A 17,633-nucleotide genomic window follows, 5' to 3' on the forward strand; every position below is an offset into this window, starting at 1 on the left:
ATTTTTAATATGCTGTCTAAGTTGGTCATAGGCTTTTCTTCCAAGAGGTAAGCGTCTTTAATTCTCATGGCTGCAATCACCAATCTCAGTTGAATTTTGGCACCCCAAAAAATACAGGTCTCTCCCCCTCGTTTCCATTGTTTCTCCATCTATTTGCCATGAAGTTGATGGGACCAGATGCCATGATCTTTGTTTTCTGAATGTTGAGCTTTAAGCCAACTTTTTCACTCTCCTCTTTCACTTTCATCAAGAGGTTCTTTAGTTCTTCTTCACTTTCTGCCATAAGGGTGGTGTCATCTGCATATCTGAGGTTTATTGATATTTCTCCTGGCAATCTTGGTTCCAGCTTGTGCTTCTTCCAGCCCAGCGTTTCTCATGATGTACTCTGCATATAAGCTTTTAAATAAGCAGGGACAATATACCACCTTGACGTACTCCTTTTCCTATTTGGAACCAGTCTGTTGTTCCATGTCCAGTTCTAACTGTTGCTTCTTGACCTGCATACAGATTTCTCAGGAGGCAGGTCAGGTCATCTGGTACTGCCATCTTTTTAAGAGTTTTCCAGTCTGTTGTGATCCACACTGTCAAAGGCTTTGGCGTAGTCAATAAAGCAAAATGCATCAATTAAAATTTACAGTCATGTGTCATCTGTTTCTAATAATTTCTCTTACACTGTCTGGTTTGGTTTTCCTAGTTATTATTGACATCTCGTCCTTTTACAGGCCAAGAAGCCAAGGGATAGAGAGGTAAAGTGATCCAAATGGCAAGCAGATTGTATGACTTTAGATTCCTGGAGGAGCTATTATTTTAAGGAGTCAAATCCGAAGACAGGTTTGAACTACAGGGCGTTTTAACCAGCAGCTGTGTCATAGTGAGGAAATATTCCGTCTGCCTGAACCGGGGGGGAAGGGGCAGTGCTCTGACACCACGTGTATGGATGTTGGAGGAGATGACGTGTCCCCAAAGTCTAGACTAGAGGCCCCAGGGCTGGAAATGAAGTGCGCACCCTTGAACCTTGTGTGGTCACATCTTCATTATCTAGACTCCTTTTTATTTTTAGTTCAATATTATTTTATTTTTTTTAATGAAGTATAGTTGATTTACAATACCATGTTAATTTCAGGTGTATAGATTCCTTTTTCTTGTCTTCCATCAAAAAGCATAGAAGATCCGAAGTTCTAAAAAATGCTAATCATATTAGAGCAAAATGGAGATTAGTTCTGCTTCCCCTTGGAGATGGTTTTTCATTGCTCTCTCCTGATTTTTAATAGAGTCCAGTAAGTCCCGTACAAAAGAACAAGCTATTTCATCTTGCAGTTATTTCTAGGGATTAAGTCATAATCCTCAACCTTCATAAAGTAAAATGTGTCATCATTGCAGCAGACAGCCTGTGCATGCATGATCGCGGTGCGTCAGTACTGGCCAGGGCTCTGCAGCATTTTGGAGAATGTTTTTAGGCGATGCAATTTAGTAGCTTACATTTGTAGAGCATAATTCTGTACCCAGGTCCACACTAAGCACTTTGCATGCATAATCTAATTTAATCCTCACGATGACTCTCTAAGGTAGGTGGCATTTGCATCTGCAATTCCCAGATGCAGAAGCGGAGGTCCCCAGAAGTGACTTTCCCTGCTGGCGAGCTGTGGGGCAGGATCTGAAGAGAGGAACACTATCTCAGTGTGATAAATAACAGACTGAAATCCCTCTTGTGTAACCCGGAGCTGGCTCACAGGGGGCTCTTGATTCTGTTGAGGATTGTTCCCATAGTTGGAAATAAATCAGGAGCTTCATGCAGAGCAAGAAGAAGAAGAGGGACGTGTGTCCAGGAAGCGTGTCCTGTGAATGCTGTGCCAGGCACGGGGGACACAGAGGGCGCAGACAAAGCCCTGCTCCATCTTGTGCTCAGTCTGGGGCGGAAGCAGGTCCTCAGGCCATGCACTGTCTGCCAGTTAATTTGTAATTGTAACTTTAATGACTTTAATTGTTGTAATATAATTTATTATTTTCCCCCTTATTTTTAACTATTTAATGCATGCTTTTATGGTAAGCCATGCAGAGTTTTTCTGTTTGGGGCCCACAACCTATTTGGTTTCTACTGAAACATTTTCTAAGAATAAATTTTTGTAGTGCAGTAAGTAACTAGGGCAAAGAATATGAATCTTTTTATGTTTCCTTCTATAAATGATCATATTACTTTCTAGAGGGGTCTGGTATTTACTCAGCAAGTATTTATTGAGCTTCTTTTACATGTCAGACCTTACACTAAGCAGTAGGGATAGAAGCAAGTGGGTGTACACACAAAAATAATTCAGATAAAAATAAAATGTAAAACCCAGCCATTAAATGCAACTGTAAAAAAAAAATTTAGGTATAAGTTAAAAAAAAATTTTTTTTACAATTTCAGTACCAGTGATTTTCGCATCAGAATTAAAAGTGCACATTTCTAGTGACAGAAATTGGTAAGTTGCTTGAGAGGAGGGTCCACACCCACTCACTTCTATCCCTACTGCTTAGTGTAAGCTCTGACATGTAAAAGAAGCTTAATAAATACTTGTTGAGTAAATAGTGAAAGAGGAGAGTGAAAAAGTTGGCTTAAAGCTCAACATTCAGAAAACTGAGATCATGGCATCCAGTCCCATCACTTCATGGCAAATAGATGGGGAAACAGTGGAAACAGTGGCTGACTTTATTTTTCTGGGCTCCAAAATCACTGAAGCTGGTGATTGCAGCCATGAAATTAAAAGACATTTACTCCTTGGAAAGAAAGTTGTGACCAACCTAGACAGCATATTAAAAAGTAGAAACATTACATTGTCAACAAAGGTTCATCTAGTCAAGGCTATGGTTTTTCCAGTAGTCACCTATGGATGTGAGAGTTGGACTATAAAGCTGATGCTTTTGAACTGTGGTGTTGGAGAAGACTCTTGAGAGTCCCTTGGACTGCAAGGAGATCCAACCAGTCCATCCTGAAGGAGATCAGTCCTGGGTGTTCACAGGAAGGACTGATGTTGAAGCGGAAACTCCAATACTTTGGTCACCTGATGTGAAGAACTGACTCATTTGAAAAGACCCTGATGCTGGGAAAGATTGAGGGCAGGAGGAGAAGGGGACGACAGAGGGTGAGATGGTTGGATGGCATCACCGACTAAATGGGTAAACTCTGGGAGTTGGCGATGAACAGGGAGGCCTGGCATGTTGCGGTTCATGGGGTCGCAAAGAGTGGGACACGACTGAACTGAACTGAACTCTAAGTTTCTACTTATAAACTTCTTTTACTTGAAAGGTATCTTTATATCTTCTGTTATATTTAATGTATTTTTCCAGTTTACTACATTTTCTTTTCATTATTTTGAACTATCTATGAGTTTAGAATTTTTATGTATTTGTCAGTCGTCTCCTTTGCCATATCTTCTTTCGCTCTCTAGACTTGATCATTTTCCCACAGACCTGATAAATACTACATTCTTTTTCTGATGGTTGCTCTATAACTTAATTTCAATAAATTTTAGAATGAGTTTTAGAGAGTTTTAGAATGAGCATTTTATTATACATTCAATTTTTCTATACATTGAGTCCATTCTAGTTTATTTCTATCCCACTGAATCCAATTTATCTGCACTTTTCACTGTTTAAAAAAGTTACTTAAAAATATCTTTTCGACTAGAGTTCGTCTCGTTCATCTGGTTAGTTTTCAGCAAGTATACTTATTTTTTCGTGCTTCAAAACCTTATTAGGATATTTCTAGAAACTGAGTGATATCTCACGAGGTGGGTTTGTAATTCTAGTTACACCGCCAGCTAGCTGTCTAATTTTTCACAAGCTTAACTGTAAACCTCAGTCCCTCATTGGTAAACTGGGGGATCATATTAATATTTACCTGGTAAAATATTCAGGATTAAATGAAAAACTTCCATCTAAGGCATTCAGCGCACTTCCCATCACGATGCTTTGCACAGGAAAGCCTAGAAAAGCGTGAATGGCTGTGACTACCTTGCGGGCAAGCAGCTATTTCTGCACAGAGAAGTTCTGGGGCGACGTGGACGGGCGGTGCTCACTTTGCTCCGGGGCTGGACAAGCGCATCAACGTCCGGGTCCTCCGCCAAGTCCCCCGAGCGCGCCCCCGCCGCTCGGAGTCCGCGTCCCCGCCTCCCCTAGCGCGCCCCCGCTCCCCAAGCGCGCCCGCGCCGCCCTCAGTCCGCGTCCTTGCTCCCAGACGGATGCGCCCCGCTCGGCGCGCGCAGCCCGGGAGGCGGGGCCGTTGTCTAGGAGATGCGCGCGCGTTTCCGGAAGGACGTGCGTGCGCGGCGCCCGGCAGCCAATCAGAGGGCGGGGCGCGCATTCAAACCGCGGGGCGGCGGCGGAGGCGTGAGCGGCGCGAGGAGGCCGGGAGCCTGCGAGGTGGGGGCTGCGGTCTGGGGGCGGCGCGTCGGTGCGGGAAGGGGTGGGGTGGGTGGCCAGCTCCGGAGTCCGGGAGGGCCAGGGGTCCCCGGGGAGGGGAGGGCGGGGTGTCCCCGGGGAGGTGCGGGCCGGGGGTCCCCGGGGAGAGGAGGGCGGTGTCCCCGGGGACGGGTGCGAGGGTCCCCATGGGGGGCGGGCCGGGGTTCTCCCGGGAGGGCCGCGCCCTCGCCGCCGCGGACCCCTCGGAGGGCGTCTTCGGGGCGCGTGGCCGCAGGGCGGCTGGATGGCCGCTGAGAACCCACCCCGGGGTCTGGGCACCCCTTCCCTCCAGTGTCCCGGGGCGCACCCCAGCCCCTCCCCGGACCCAGAGCTGTCTTGCTCCTTGTAAATAGCAGCCGGTTTTCAGCTGCGGGTCAAGTCTCAGTCTCTTCTTGCTTCTGTATTTACTTCCGCATCAGGAAATCCTTAAAAGATTGCCTGCTTTTAGTTTGAAGGCGATGGGAGATGCTTCGATCCTGGCATGATTGTTAATGATTTAGAACTTGCACAGGTTACTTAAAAATGAACCTTTGTTGTTTTGTTCTTCCAGAGTCATGATCTCTGGGGTTGATTTTAAAAATACGAGGGTTAGTTGCTGTATTAGCAGGAAGAGTCTAGGTGGGAGCAGCAGAGAGCTGCAGCTCAGGGCGAGCTTCAAGTGAGGACCAGCCCCGAGGAGAGGGGCACCTGGTCCCAGACTGTGTGGGCTCAGGGAGCCTTCTGAATGTTTCGTTTCACTGAAGAGTTACACATGTGCTATATTGTAGCCCCTTATGTGTGCGATAGTATTATGTCTAAAGAACAATGTATATACTTTCGTTTAGAATACTTGGTTGGTAAAAATGGTAACCATCATCAGAACCTTCAGGGAGTCCTCCTACTAACGTCAAAGTCACTGGCCATAGATCACCTTGACCAGTGGCATCTAATGGAAACGTTTCAAGTGTTGTGAGAATTTCCAGAGCGTGACACTGACCTGAAGTGAGCAGATGCTCACTTGGGAAAACGGCACTGACTTGCTGACACACGGTTGCTACAAACCTTCAGTTTGTAAAAAAATGCAGAAGGGGCAACCAAGTGAAGCCCCTCAGCCAGATGAGGCCTGCCTGTGTGGAGAAAAGGAGGGAATTCAATGACAGTCCATCAGAGGAGAGGGACAGCCTGGGTGGTGATGACCTCCTAGTGGCTCAGCTGCTAGTTTTCTCATTGGCTGGGCCGTTGCTAGGTGAGGATGAAACCTTTCTTCCTCTTTGCCCTGGGATGTGAAGTAGGTTCTTCCTGTAGAGTCTGTGAAATATGGCAAGGGATAAAACCTGAGAGCTCCTGTTCAGATACCCCCACCCCCGCCCCTAGCTCCGTTTTAAATGAGGGTTCCTTTATTTGCCTTCACAATGAAATAGTTTGATCAGATGTCATTTTGCAAGTTAGAATCAGACATGCAAATTTAAAGACTTGTTTACATCAGTATAACCATTTGGATGCAGCGTTGACGGGTAGCCAGACCTCTTAGCTGTCTCTGCTGTTCTCTTTTCTTCTAAACATGACTACTGGATAGATTGACGGGAAGCCAGACCTCTTAGCTGTCTCTGCTGTTCTCTTTTCTTCTAAACATGACTACTGGATAGATATTGTTGACACATATTTACTTACATTCCTGTCAACTTTGTTGTCTAACTGCTAGAAGGCAGGCTGAATACTTAACTGATCTTGCGTAAGTTTTCTCAACACAGCAATTACTTTACAGTGCTTATATTTATTGTCTCTGGTATTTATTTGGGTATGGTCTGCCTTGAGACACCTCTCAGACTCATCTCCCTGAGGCATTCTTGCATGCCATGTGCATTCAGCAGGTGTGGAAATGCTTCACTCCAGTCTTTAACTTTGGTGCTGGATTGTCTCTCAGTCCCCCTTGCTGTTCTCCAAGCTGAGGGGGCACTTAAAAAAAAAAAATCTCTGCTGACATGTTCTCTTTTCTAGCATTTATCATATTAACCATTTAAAAATGTACATCCTTAAATATATGGTCATCACTGCCATCCACCCCATAACTCTTGTTATCGGGTCGATCTGAAATTCTGCATCTATTAAATAACTCCCCTTTCTCCCTTCCTCAGCCACCACCATTATACTTTCTGCTGATGATTTTGACTACTGTAAGTACTTGATATAAGTGGTACCATATATTGTTTGTCTTTTTGGGACTGGCTTATTTCACTTAATATAATGTCCTCAAGGTTCACCAATATTGTAGCATATTGCAGAATTTCTTTCCTTTTCAAGGCTGAATAATTTTCCATTGCATGAATATATCACGTTTTGGTAAGCCATTCATTGATCAGTGGACATTCAAGTTGCGTCCCTGTTTTATCTATCGTGAATAATGCTGCTGTGAACATGGGTATAGAGATATCTCTTCATTTGAGACCCTACTCTCAATCCTTTCTGGTGTATACCCAGAAGTGGAATTGCTAGATCCTATGCTAATTTGGTGGCACTAGTAAAGAACCTGCCTGCCAACGCAGGAGACATAAGAGAGGTGGGCTCGATCCCTGGGTCGGGAAGATCCCCTGGAAGACGGCCTGGCAACCCACTCCAGTATTCTTGCCTGGAGAACCCCACAGACAGTGGAGTCTGGTGGACTACAGTCCCTGGGGTCGCAAAGAGTCAGACACAACTGAAGTGACTTAGTATATGCTAATTTTAACTTTTTGAGGCTATCCATACTGTTTTTCATAGTGGTTGTACCATTTTACATTCCCAGCAGCAGTTTACAAGCATACCAATTTCTTCATGTCCTTGTCAATTCTTGTTTTCTGCTTTTTTTTTTTGTTAGTTTCCATCCTAATGGGTATGATGTGGTATCTCATTATAGTTTTGACTTGCTTTTCCCTAACAACCCATGATGTTGAGCATCATTTTATGTGCTTATTGACTATTCTTATATCTCCTTTGATGTGCTTTTTACATCTTTTTAAGTCACCTGGCATGTTTTAACTGATACAGTCTTTATCTGTACGTTCCTTCTAGACTAAGGAAATGAAAATAGAGTTTTGTCTTTGAAATTCATAGTATCCACTAGAGGGCCTGGCACCTCATGGGATCTTAGCACATATTTGTTGAGCAATGTCTGTGTGGTCTTTGAGGTCAGAGATTTGTCCGAAGCTGCTTGGGAAGGATATCTCAGTGGAGATCATGACCTAATGTATGCCCCTGAGAAGTCACTTTCCCATGGAAGGTCCTCATGTTTTTGAAGCCTGTTTGTAATCTGTGCAGTCTAAATTTTATCTATTTTATTTTAGCAGATAATTTTGGAAACTGTTGCATAAGAAATGGCTGGAAGTCAGATGAATGTCTAAAGAAGAGCTTAACATTTCTTCAGCAACATTCTTTTTAAAAATAACTTTCTGCCACCATGTCAGCTTCCACTGCACACAGCAGAAATGACAGCGATCTCCTTGGCATTTCTTCCTCCACAAAGACGTCATCCCTGAGTGTCCTCCCTCAGGGCAGCAAGCTGAAGCTGCATTCGAAGTCGGACTTGTCAGTGTGTGAAAATGACGATCCGTTACTGAGATCTGCAAGTAAAACCAGAGACATGAACAGCACTTACGTTATTTCTGCCTGTAAGAAAACAGAAGGCACGCCCCTCTCTCCCAACCCTGTGGGGAGGTTGACACTTCAGAGAAGAGCGACCAGGAGCAAGGAACCCTGTTTGCTTGGTCGTGAGTCGGGAGATGCAGGTTCGAGAACAGCAGAAGCACGCCTTGCATTACAGCGTCGGACTAAGACAGATGGTGTGGAAAAGTGGAAAGGAACGCAGAATGTGGGCAGAAGGACAGAAAATAGTCGGCCTTCACCAGAAACTGGTATAAATGTAAAGACTGTAAACGGTGACAAAAACGTTCCTGTTGCACCTTCTGTACCTTTAACTCCAGACCCGAAAGACCTTGAAATGAAGGCTGATGGAAAATGCGCAGCGACACGTTCTGCCCTCCGCGGGGCAGGTGAGAGCGTCGCCCCCAAGTCCCTACGTGAGCAAGCGCCCACCGGTTCCCAGGGTCAGACTGAAGCTGTTGGCGCAGCGAGCTTGGCGATTAGGCCTACCGAGAGCAGGTTAGAGATCAAAGTGTCAGGGGCAGGGACCTCGCATCACAGGGGTGCTGAGAAGGAAGCCGCGAAACTTCCACGTAGATTTGAGAGCTTAGAGAAAAGGACGCCCTCGAAGTGTATTTCAGAGCCCAGGTCGACACCCAGGCGTGGCGTCCTGCAACCTCGGAGCCCCGCTGCCTTGGTTCTGAGAAACAGGAGGCCCACCCTTCAGGTTAAACAGACGCCGCAGAGCTCTCTGCTCGCAAGTCAAAAGGAAAGGGAGCGTGAAAATACATTCCTTCTTGAGGAAGAAACGGCACTTCAGAAAACCTCTGCAGAAACAGACCCCCTGAAGGTGGAGACCAGCCAGGTGACGGTGGCCGTCAGAGTCAGGCCTTTCAGCAACCGGTACGTGACCCGCTTTTTATCCAGGCCAACTGCTCAGCGTGTTGGTGCGTCTTCATGCCGGCTGGCGCTGCCTTTTTATAGATGGAACTTCTCGGTTCAGTGGTAGTATGTGGATATTTTTGATGATTGGCTATAAAATAAAAAAATCGAAACCACCATATTTTGCAAATGTAAGTTTCTCCAGATATATGTTTTAAAAGTCTGAATGACTTTAGTCTCTAAGGCAGTCTGCTTTCAAATCTGTAATATATGGTGGTGTCTTCTACCTTTCTCTTAAAAAGAGCAACAGCCAGTCACTCGTTCCCCAAATAGGTCCTTCCAAACCCTTTCCAGGGTGTCCTTCCAAAACCCTTTCCAGGGTGGTGGTCATCACCTTATTGTCTGTGACATGTTGTGGTTGTGCACACACTGTTCTGTGAGGTTTGACTTTGATGTCAAAAAGCTCTCCCCACGAGTGCCTGTGGGTGAGAAAAAGATGGACCCGCCAGGTGTGACTGTAGCATCTGATTATTTTTAAATGCTCTGAGGACAACTGAGGAGACTTCACAGAGTCAGTAGTTTTTTTTAAGTCTGTTGTGGATCTAAGTGAGTTGGAGGAGGGTTTGGTGGCCCTGCGGCTTCCCAGGTGGCTCAGCAGTGAAGAATCCACCTGCCATCGCAGGACACACAGGAGACACGGTTCCCATCCCTAGATCTGAAAGGTCACCTGGAGGGGGGCATGGCAACCCACTCCGTATTCGTGCCTGGAGAATCCCATGGACGAAGGAACCTGGCGGACTACAGCAGAGTCCAGCATGGCCGAAACAACATAGCATGCGTGCATAGTGACTGCAGTGTGGACAGACCCCTGGTTTGAACCTGAATGGCCAGCAGTTAAGGCAGATTCTGCAGGGCTGTGAGCCTTTTGGTGAAAATGTGGGGTTAGTGATAAGGGAAGAGAACTTGGGGAGAGCCTCAGGACTGCCCAGGGCAGAGAAGCAGCAGGACAGCCCGCACGGGGGTTGGTCCTAGAGGGACAGAGCGTGGACCCCAGAGCAGCTTGCAGCAGGGCCACGGGGAGGACGAGAAGGGTGGTTCCACAGTGAATTCTCATCTAAGCAGAGTTGGGGGCAAAAAGAGAATTGTGTGGCCAGATAAGGGCTCATTGTGTTTTTCTGCAGCTGTAGGGCAAAAAGATTTCCTCCTGAGTCTGAGATAGAAGCGGGGTGGATGTGAAGAGTCAGAGTTTTAAGGGAGATGATTTTAAGGAGGAAGGAACTTTGTAGTCACAGAAACGTACCTAGCTTCCCAAAGACACTTCAATTCAAACTTGTATCTGAGTTTGTTGAAACTGTGCTTTTGTTTTTTGCCAGCTTTGTATAGATTCGTACCTCCAGAAATTCTTTATGATGTTTTTGAATACATTTCCAGGTTAGAACTACAGGTACAGGCATATTTCAGGGGACAGGATGAGAAAAGGGAGAACTTAAGAGGAAAAGGAAGAAGATGGAAAATCCTGTACAAGTAGGGGAATTTTCTGGATAAGAAACCTGCAGTTCCGTTTTTCCTTTGAGCAGTGGCACTGGAGCTGCGGAAATAGATTTTGGGAACTCACTATCATGATGTGTGCTGCGCTGCACGTTCCACAGAATCTAAAACGCCGTCTTGCCCTCGAGGAACTTTATACTTTAGTCTGAAGTCCTTATTATATTCTGTGGAAATAATACTCAGAATAATTGCAATAACGATAGCTTTCTCTGCGCTTCTTTTGAAAGGGAGGAGAGAGAAGGAGCGCCTCAGGCGGTCTTCCTGGACGGGGAGGAAATTGCCGTGGAGCACCCCGGCACGCGACAGATGTACAGCTTTGCGTACGATCTTTCCTTTTGGTCCGTGGATGAGCGCCACCCGCGCTTCGCGAGCCAGACGGCCGTGTACCAGGCGCTGGCGGCCCCGCTGCTGGGACAGGCCTTCCAAGGCTTCAACACCTGTCTGTTCGCATATGGCCAGACTGGCTCTGGAAAGTCATACACGTAAGCTGTGTTGTGAATCCGACCTTCCAGAAACATTTATATCTTTTGTGAGAAGAACATAGTTTGATAGAATATCTTTTTGAAACTGCACTGCTCTGGGCTAAGTCTCATCCATTTTACACTCCAGTTCTGCAAGTTGCTTAATCTCTGGGCTTCTGTTTATGCGTGAGATACTGTTTACCTTGTCAGTATCATTGACCCCACTTTACTGTAAATTCTATCTCTTGTGTAAACTGAAGCTCAGAGAGGTTATTTTGGAAGTTGTGTTGTGAGAGTCACAAGCAAGTCATCTCATCAGTGGTCTGGCTCTGCTACCTGCCCTGGGAGGAAATATCTGAATTTTAATAGTAGCTAACATTTATCGAGTTGTTACTATATTCCAGGCCCTGTGCTAGATGGCTCTGAATTAGATAGTTCTTAGTTACCCCACTTTATTTATTCTTTTTTTTTTTTACTTACCCCACTTTATAGAAGAGGAAATTTAGGTTTACTTTCCCTGCAAAGAATGTTAAAACCTAATTAGTTTTACTCCCCCGAACTCATAATGTATTTTCTAGGATGATGGGCTTTAATGAAGAACCAGGAATAATTCCAAGATTTTGTGAAGATCTTTTTGCTGAAATAGCCAAAAAGCAAACCCAAGAGGTATGTTCTCATGCTCTCTGTAAGCCTTCTCATTCGAGTAGAAAACAGTCAAACCAAGTTAAAATCAGAGTCGTGGCCGCTAAGGAAGAACTCAGCAGACGGTGTGCTTTCTGGCCCCTCTGCTCTGGGACGGTGGTGTGGGGAGCGGGCTCCAGATGCGGGGCGGTTCCTCCTGGTGGGCAGAGACGAGGGCGCCCTCCGTGGTCTTCTCCGCTTCCTCGGCTCTATCACCTGTGCGGATGGGGTGTGCAGTGACTCCACCATCGTGCGTGTCTGCGGTCGGGGGCGCACGCCCCTCCCTAAGGACAGCAGGGGTCAGGGTTATGACAGCAGCAACAGGAGACTGGGGAGCGGCCTGCAGACTCAGCCCAGGGTCGAGGTCCCAGCCGCTCACGCCCGGCCCTGTCCTGGCACCGGGTGCCCACGCCCTCACCCGGTCCTGCGTGCAATCAGCTGTCTGCCAGGCAGCCTGCAAGACCGGTTTTTCCCACGTTTGCTTGATGAGAAGAGCCCCCCAGAATGTGTCAGGAGGCAGTCGTGTGCATGTATGTGTGTGTACCTGCTGAAAAGCTGCTGGAGATTCTGTTTCATTTGGTTTAGAGGGTAGTCTGAGACTTTGTAATTTTCCTACAATTCTGGAAATTTCCTGTAAATGGAGTATCCTGCAGCCTGAGGTTCATGAGGGGACAGCAGGTATCAACTCTTTGTTCCTCCCTGTGGCTCAGTAGTATTCCATCGTATGTATACACTGCGTGTTCTTTATCCATTCATCTGTTGATGGATGCTTAGGCTGTTTTTATCTTTTAGTTATTGGGTTGGCCAAAAAGTTTATTTACACCATCTGATGGAAAACCCAAAGGAACTTTTTGGCCAACCCACTATCTAGTGCTGCTATGAATACTGGTGTACAATTTTTATTTGAGTACTTTTTATTTGAATTTATTTGTAAGTCTTTGGGTAAATGTAAAATTGCTGGGTTATATAGTAAGTCTATGCTGAACCTTTTGAGGAACTGCCAGCCGTTTTCTGCAACACCGGGACCATTTTACATTCCCACCCGCAGTCCTGGAGGTTCCGATTCCAACTCTCACCAGCTTCGCTGTTTTCTGTTTCATTGACTGCAGCCGTCCTCGTGGGTGTGAAGTGGCTTCTGACCGTGGCTCTGACCTTCTTTTCCCTGCTGACCTGCGGTGCTGGGCGCTTTTTCTTGTGTCTGTTGACTGTGCATCTGCTTTGGAGAAATGCCTGTTCACTCCTTTGCCTGTGTTTTAACTGACTGTTTGTCTTTCTGTTGTTGAATTGTAAGAATTCTTTATATGCAGATGTGTGCATGCGTGCTGCCTGCTAAGTCTCTCAGTTGTGTCCGACTCTTCGTGACCCCGTGGACTGTAGCCCACCGGGCTCCTCGGTCCATGGGATTCTCCAGGCAAGAGTAGTGGAGTGGGGTTGCCGTTTCCTCCTCCAGGGGCTCTTCCCCACCCAGGGATCAAACCAGGGTCTCTTGTCTCCTGCCTTGGCAGGCGGGTTCTTTACCACTGAGCCACCTGGGAAGCGCTTCTATGGGGATCATAGAGCCTTAAGAGATCTGATGCGTAAGAAATCCAAGGACTTTCAGATAAACTGTTTGCTTTGCTTCTGTTTCTGCTAGGTCAGCTACCACCTTGAGATGAGCTTCTTTGAAGTCTACAATGAAAGAATTCATGACCTTCTTGTTTGTAATGGTGAAAATGGGCAGAGAAAGCAAACGGTAAGATTTAAAAACTTACTGTTTTTAATTTGTTTTTATTGATGCATAGAATGATATTAGTTCTCAAGATGACACATGGCTTAATTACTGCAGTGCTCTTATATGATAGCACATGCTTCGATGTGCAGTCTAACTGCGTTGCCACTTACTGAATAAGCTGAACATTATTGTTAGTGGACATTAAATGAGTTATTAACTGTAACCTCATTTTACTTAAGCAAGTACTGTGTCAATATTAAAGATGAAATATTCCAAGATTTAGTTGGACCACACATGTCAAATATAAAATGCCTAAGTCTGTGAAGCCTAGAAAAGAGTAGCAGTTTAAAAAAAAGGCCTTGTTTTTGAAGAATATGTATTTCACTGGATTATTTAGCAAGCTGATACAGATAAGATTTTCTGTGAAATAGTGTTTCACAAGGCATAAACTTTTTAAAAACCTGCAATTATAATGAAAAGATTTTTAGTTTTGAAAAGAACAGTGGAGATTTGAGAAGCTACAATCTGAAGAGGTCACTTGCTCAAAGTCACTCAGTCTGCCTTTGGCAACATCTAGAGACTTAAGCAAAATTTAGCATTTCCTTCTAAGACTTCTATGTGTTTTAAAATTTCTGCTCATAAAGTGTAAAATGTATAATGTGAAACTGAAAAAGGTAACTGAAATTAATTGAATGTATTGTGGAAAGCCACTTACGAGCACATGAACAGTAGCTATGGCAGGACTTGAGAAGAACAAACCTGTCAGATATTTGATGTCATAGTAAACACAGCCAGACACTGCGGATGGGGCTGCTTCCGGTCCTGAGGCAGTTTCCGGTGCCTTGCAGGTGTGTTTCTGTGAGAACCTTTATGTTTATTTCTGGGCAAAGTGGAGACAAGTTTTTTTACTGTAGACTCAAAATACAGAAGAAAAGATGATTAGAAGCCCATTTTATATAGAATACCTGTATTGTGCTAACACAGCTTGTGTTTGCCCACAGCTGCGAGTGCGGGAGCACCCGGCCTCGGGCCCGTATGTCGAGGGCCTGTCCACGTGAGTGTGGCGTGTGGGCCAGTGGGCGGGGCCTGCCCACGTGAGTCTGGGCGGCGGGTGGGTGGGGCCTGTCCACGTGAGTGTGGCGTGTGGGCTGGTGGGCGGGGTCTGTCCACGTGGGTGTGGTGGGCCGGTGGGCGGGGCCTGTCCACATGAGTCTGGGCCGCGGGTCGGCCGGGCGTGCCCATGTGAGTGCGGGCGGCTGGCGGCGGGCGGCGGGCGGGCGTGGAGTGTTGTATTCCTGAGCGCCCCCCCCCAGCTTGCAGGAGCTGCGTCACTGCTGTCTTCTGGCCTTAATGCGCTCCAGAGAGACGTCCCTTCTTTTTCCACATGGAGAGTTAGCTGCTTCTCGTTGTGTTTCTCTCTCAGGGCGCCTGTGAAGCGTTCTCGTAGAGGACTAATCACACCGAGTGGGACTTACCTGAGTTTTATCTGACTTCTCTCTCTTTCCCCCACTTACCCACTAAGTTCAGCCTTCCTTCTTGAGCCGCTTGTTTTATCTGTCCCTTTAAGCCGAGGAGGGGAGAAGGCACGGAGTTAAATGCTTAGAGTTAGAACTATACTGACAGTCATTTGTTTGGCTTTCAACTCCAAATGCTTTTTTAAGGGAACAGAAAAGTGATGAGAAAAGATTTAACTCCATCTAGTAAATCTGGAATTGGGCTGAGACCCATGACACCCGAAAACCCACACCCATGTGTACCTGTACTTGTACATACACCTTTGTTGAACCACACTCCATGTATACGGGTACCTTTGCCAACATAAGGGTTAAAGTTTATCTTTAGGTCTCATGTCTTAGACTTGGATATTCCAGTGTTCAAATGCTAAGGTTCTTCATTATATTAAGAAAAATCATATTTTAAAAAATTAGATAAAATTAAAGCATTATATTTTATTTCCTACCTTTTAGAATGGAGAAAATGAAAGGCTCTGTCACAATCAATATAATAATATCTATTCCATTGTGATATCCATGGAATAATTATGTAATTGATAGGTGGTGGTTTTATAAGAGCAGGGGTATGATGAATCATCAGTAAAATGGATTTTGTCTTTTTGCTTTTTTAAAATAGGAATGTTGTCAGTTCTTATTCTGATATCCAGGTAAGGTTGATTGTATTTTGTCTTCTCTCCATTAGATAGACAGATCAGAGTCATAAATACTCATGAGACTATTTCCCCTTACTTGCTGTTCTCATAAATAAAAGGTTAATCTTGTTAATTTATAATCAACTGATTTTGTCTGTGTAAACTTTAATAAAAAGAATTACTCTTCTAAACTAAAAACTTAAATTGATTATCATGTCAGTTTAGAGTTGTAGAAATAACCTTTTCAAGGTATTATCTCCTGATTCAAGTTTCTGAGACAGAAAAAGAAAACAAACAACTGGAAAATGGTAATACAAATGAGTAAATAAATATGTATTGATAATTTTATTTTGCAAAGTGATTATTGGTGTGTGTATATGTGCTTGCTTCATACTTTGCCCTGGTCGGCACGTCTGAGCTCTGGCCTGCCTCCCTCACCAGGTCTGGCTGCAGCTGGGGAACAAGCAGAAGGCCACGGCTGCCACCGGCATGAACGACAAGAGCTCACGCTCTCACTCCGTGGTCACCCTGGTGATGACCCAGGCCAAGGTACTGTGTCACTGAGGGCTTGCCTAGGAAAGATGCTCACTGTATTCAAGTTGCATGTTGTCCTTATTTCCTCCTTTAAATCAAAGGTAAAAGCATGGTCACATAAGTATGTAACATAATTGGGTTTTAGGACATACATGCAGTGACTCGCATCATATCAATATATGGTAATATATTATCAATAATACATAATACTTGTATCTGAAAAAACATGTCAGAAAGTAAAGGATTTTAAATAATGCAGGGACTCCCTTGGTGGTCCAATGGATAAGACTGTGTTCCCAGTGCAGGGGACCGGGTTTGATTCCGTATGTTGCAGCTAAGACCCAGCACACGGAAACTACTGAGCCTTCTCGCTCTAGAGCCTGTATGCTGCAACTTGGGAAGCCCATGAGCCACGGTGAAGACCCACCACAGCCAAAATAAATTTAGCCATAGGTTCCACCACTCAGATAAACCCCCTCAACAGTTTGGTATATAATCTTTCAATTGTTTTACAACCACACATCATAAATTTACAAAATCTGTAGCAATTTCATGGCTTTAAAATTATTTGCAAAATGCTGTTTTTCATAGCTACATAGTATTCCTTTGACTATTAAAAGTCCTCAGGTTTTTCTCAGATGTTGGACTTTTATGTTGCTTTTAAACATTTTGCTACTTCAATGCTGGGATAAACAACACTTTTATAAATTAAGCTTTTTCTCTATTTATTGTTGTTTCCTTAATGTAATTGAGTAGTTACAGGTCTCTGGCCTTTTGAAGTCACTGCTTTTATTTTGGCCTAGTCCAGCGCTGCTCAGTATATTCTGATGAGTTGTCATGGATTCACGGAGACAGTTTCTTTATCCCTTGTGTTTGTGATCTTGTGTAACTCTCTGTTTTGCAGACTTATGGTGATGGCAAGTCATGAAAGAACTTATGATGTATTATTTTAATGCCCCTTTTCTCCAGACAGAATTTGTGGAGGGGGAGGAGCTGGACCACAGAATTCAGAGCCGCATAAACCTCGTGGACCTGGCTGGCAGTGAGCGGTGTTCCGCAACTGGGACCATCGGGGAGCGGCTGAAGGTAACGCGCCCCCTTGTGTTGGGGAGCTCAGGCCTGGGCTGTGTTTTTAGGAGATTACAAGCTCAGCATACTTAACCAAAAAAACCCCTCTCTGAACCTGCACTTCATAGACTACGGTCTGAGGCTCAAAAAGGGACCCATAGTTCTTGGTTATGATTGCTTTTCAGAGACAGTTAGTAGACTTTGAGTCCAAAGGGAGTGAGTAGATTCTGAAAGGAAGTATTTATTCAGTAATTTTCAGTTCAGTTCAGTTCAGTAGCTCAGTTGTGTCCCACTTTTTGCGACTCCGTGGACTGTAGCACTCCAGGCTTCCCTGTCCATCAGCAACTCCCGGAGTTTACTGAAACTCATGTCCATCGAGTCAGTAATGCCATCCAGCCATCTCATCCTCTGTCGTCCCCTTCTCCTGCCTTTAATCTTTCCCAGCATCAGGGTCTTCCAGTGAGTCAGTTCTTCACATCAGGTGGCCAAAGTGTTGGAGTTTCAGCTTCAGCATCAGTCCTTCCAATGACTATTCAGGACTGATCTCCTTTAGGATGGACTGGCTGGATCT

General features: G+C 45.2%; 1 protein-coding gene across 2 annotated transcripts in view; it reads left to right on the forward strand.

Annotated features, from left to right (window-relative positions):
• The first annotated feature begins 4,332 nt into the window (after positions 1 to 4,332).
• Positions 4,333 to 17,633, forward strand: part of KIF14 (kinesin family member 14) — a 43,592-nt gene continuing 30,291 nt past the window's right edge. The window contains exons 1-9 of one of the 2 annotated variants that reach the window (XM_043485762.1): positions 4,333 to 4,398; positions 7,737 to 8,934; positions 10,689 to 10,943; positions 11,501 to 11,588; positions 13,237 to 13,335; positions 14,316 to 14,368; positions 15,445 to 15,475; positions 15,902 to 16,009; positions 16,964 to 17,080. In XM_043485762.1, coding sequence (XP_043341697.1) covers positions 7,850 to 8,934; positions 10,689 to 10,943; positions 11,501 to 11,588; positions 13,237 to 13,335; positions 14,316 to 14,368; positions 15,445 to 15,475; positions 15,902 to 16,009; positions 16,964 to 17,080 — 1,836 coding nt within the window. In that variant the 5' untranslated portion in view covers positions 4,333 to 4,398; positions 7,737 to 7,849. The remainder of the gene's footprint in view (positions 4,399 to 7,736; positions 8,935 to 10,688; positions 10,944 to 11,500; positions 11,589 to 13,236; positions 13,336 to 14,315; positions 14,369 to 15,444; positions 15,476 to 15,901; positions 16,010 to 16,963; positions 17,081 to 17,633) is intronic. The other variant, XM_043485763.1, reaches the window with a different exon arrangement.

The sequence above is a fragment of the Cervus canadensis genome, chromosome 13 (assembly GCF_019320065.1).
Source record: "Cervus canadensis isolate Bull #8, Minnesota chromosome 13, ASM1932006v1, whole genome shotgun sequence".
NCBI classification, from domain to species: domain Eukaryota; kingdom Metazoa; phylum Chordata; class Mammalia; order Artiodactyla; family Cervidae; genus Cervus; species Cervus canadensis.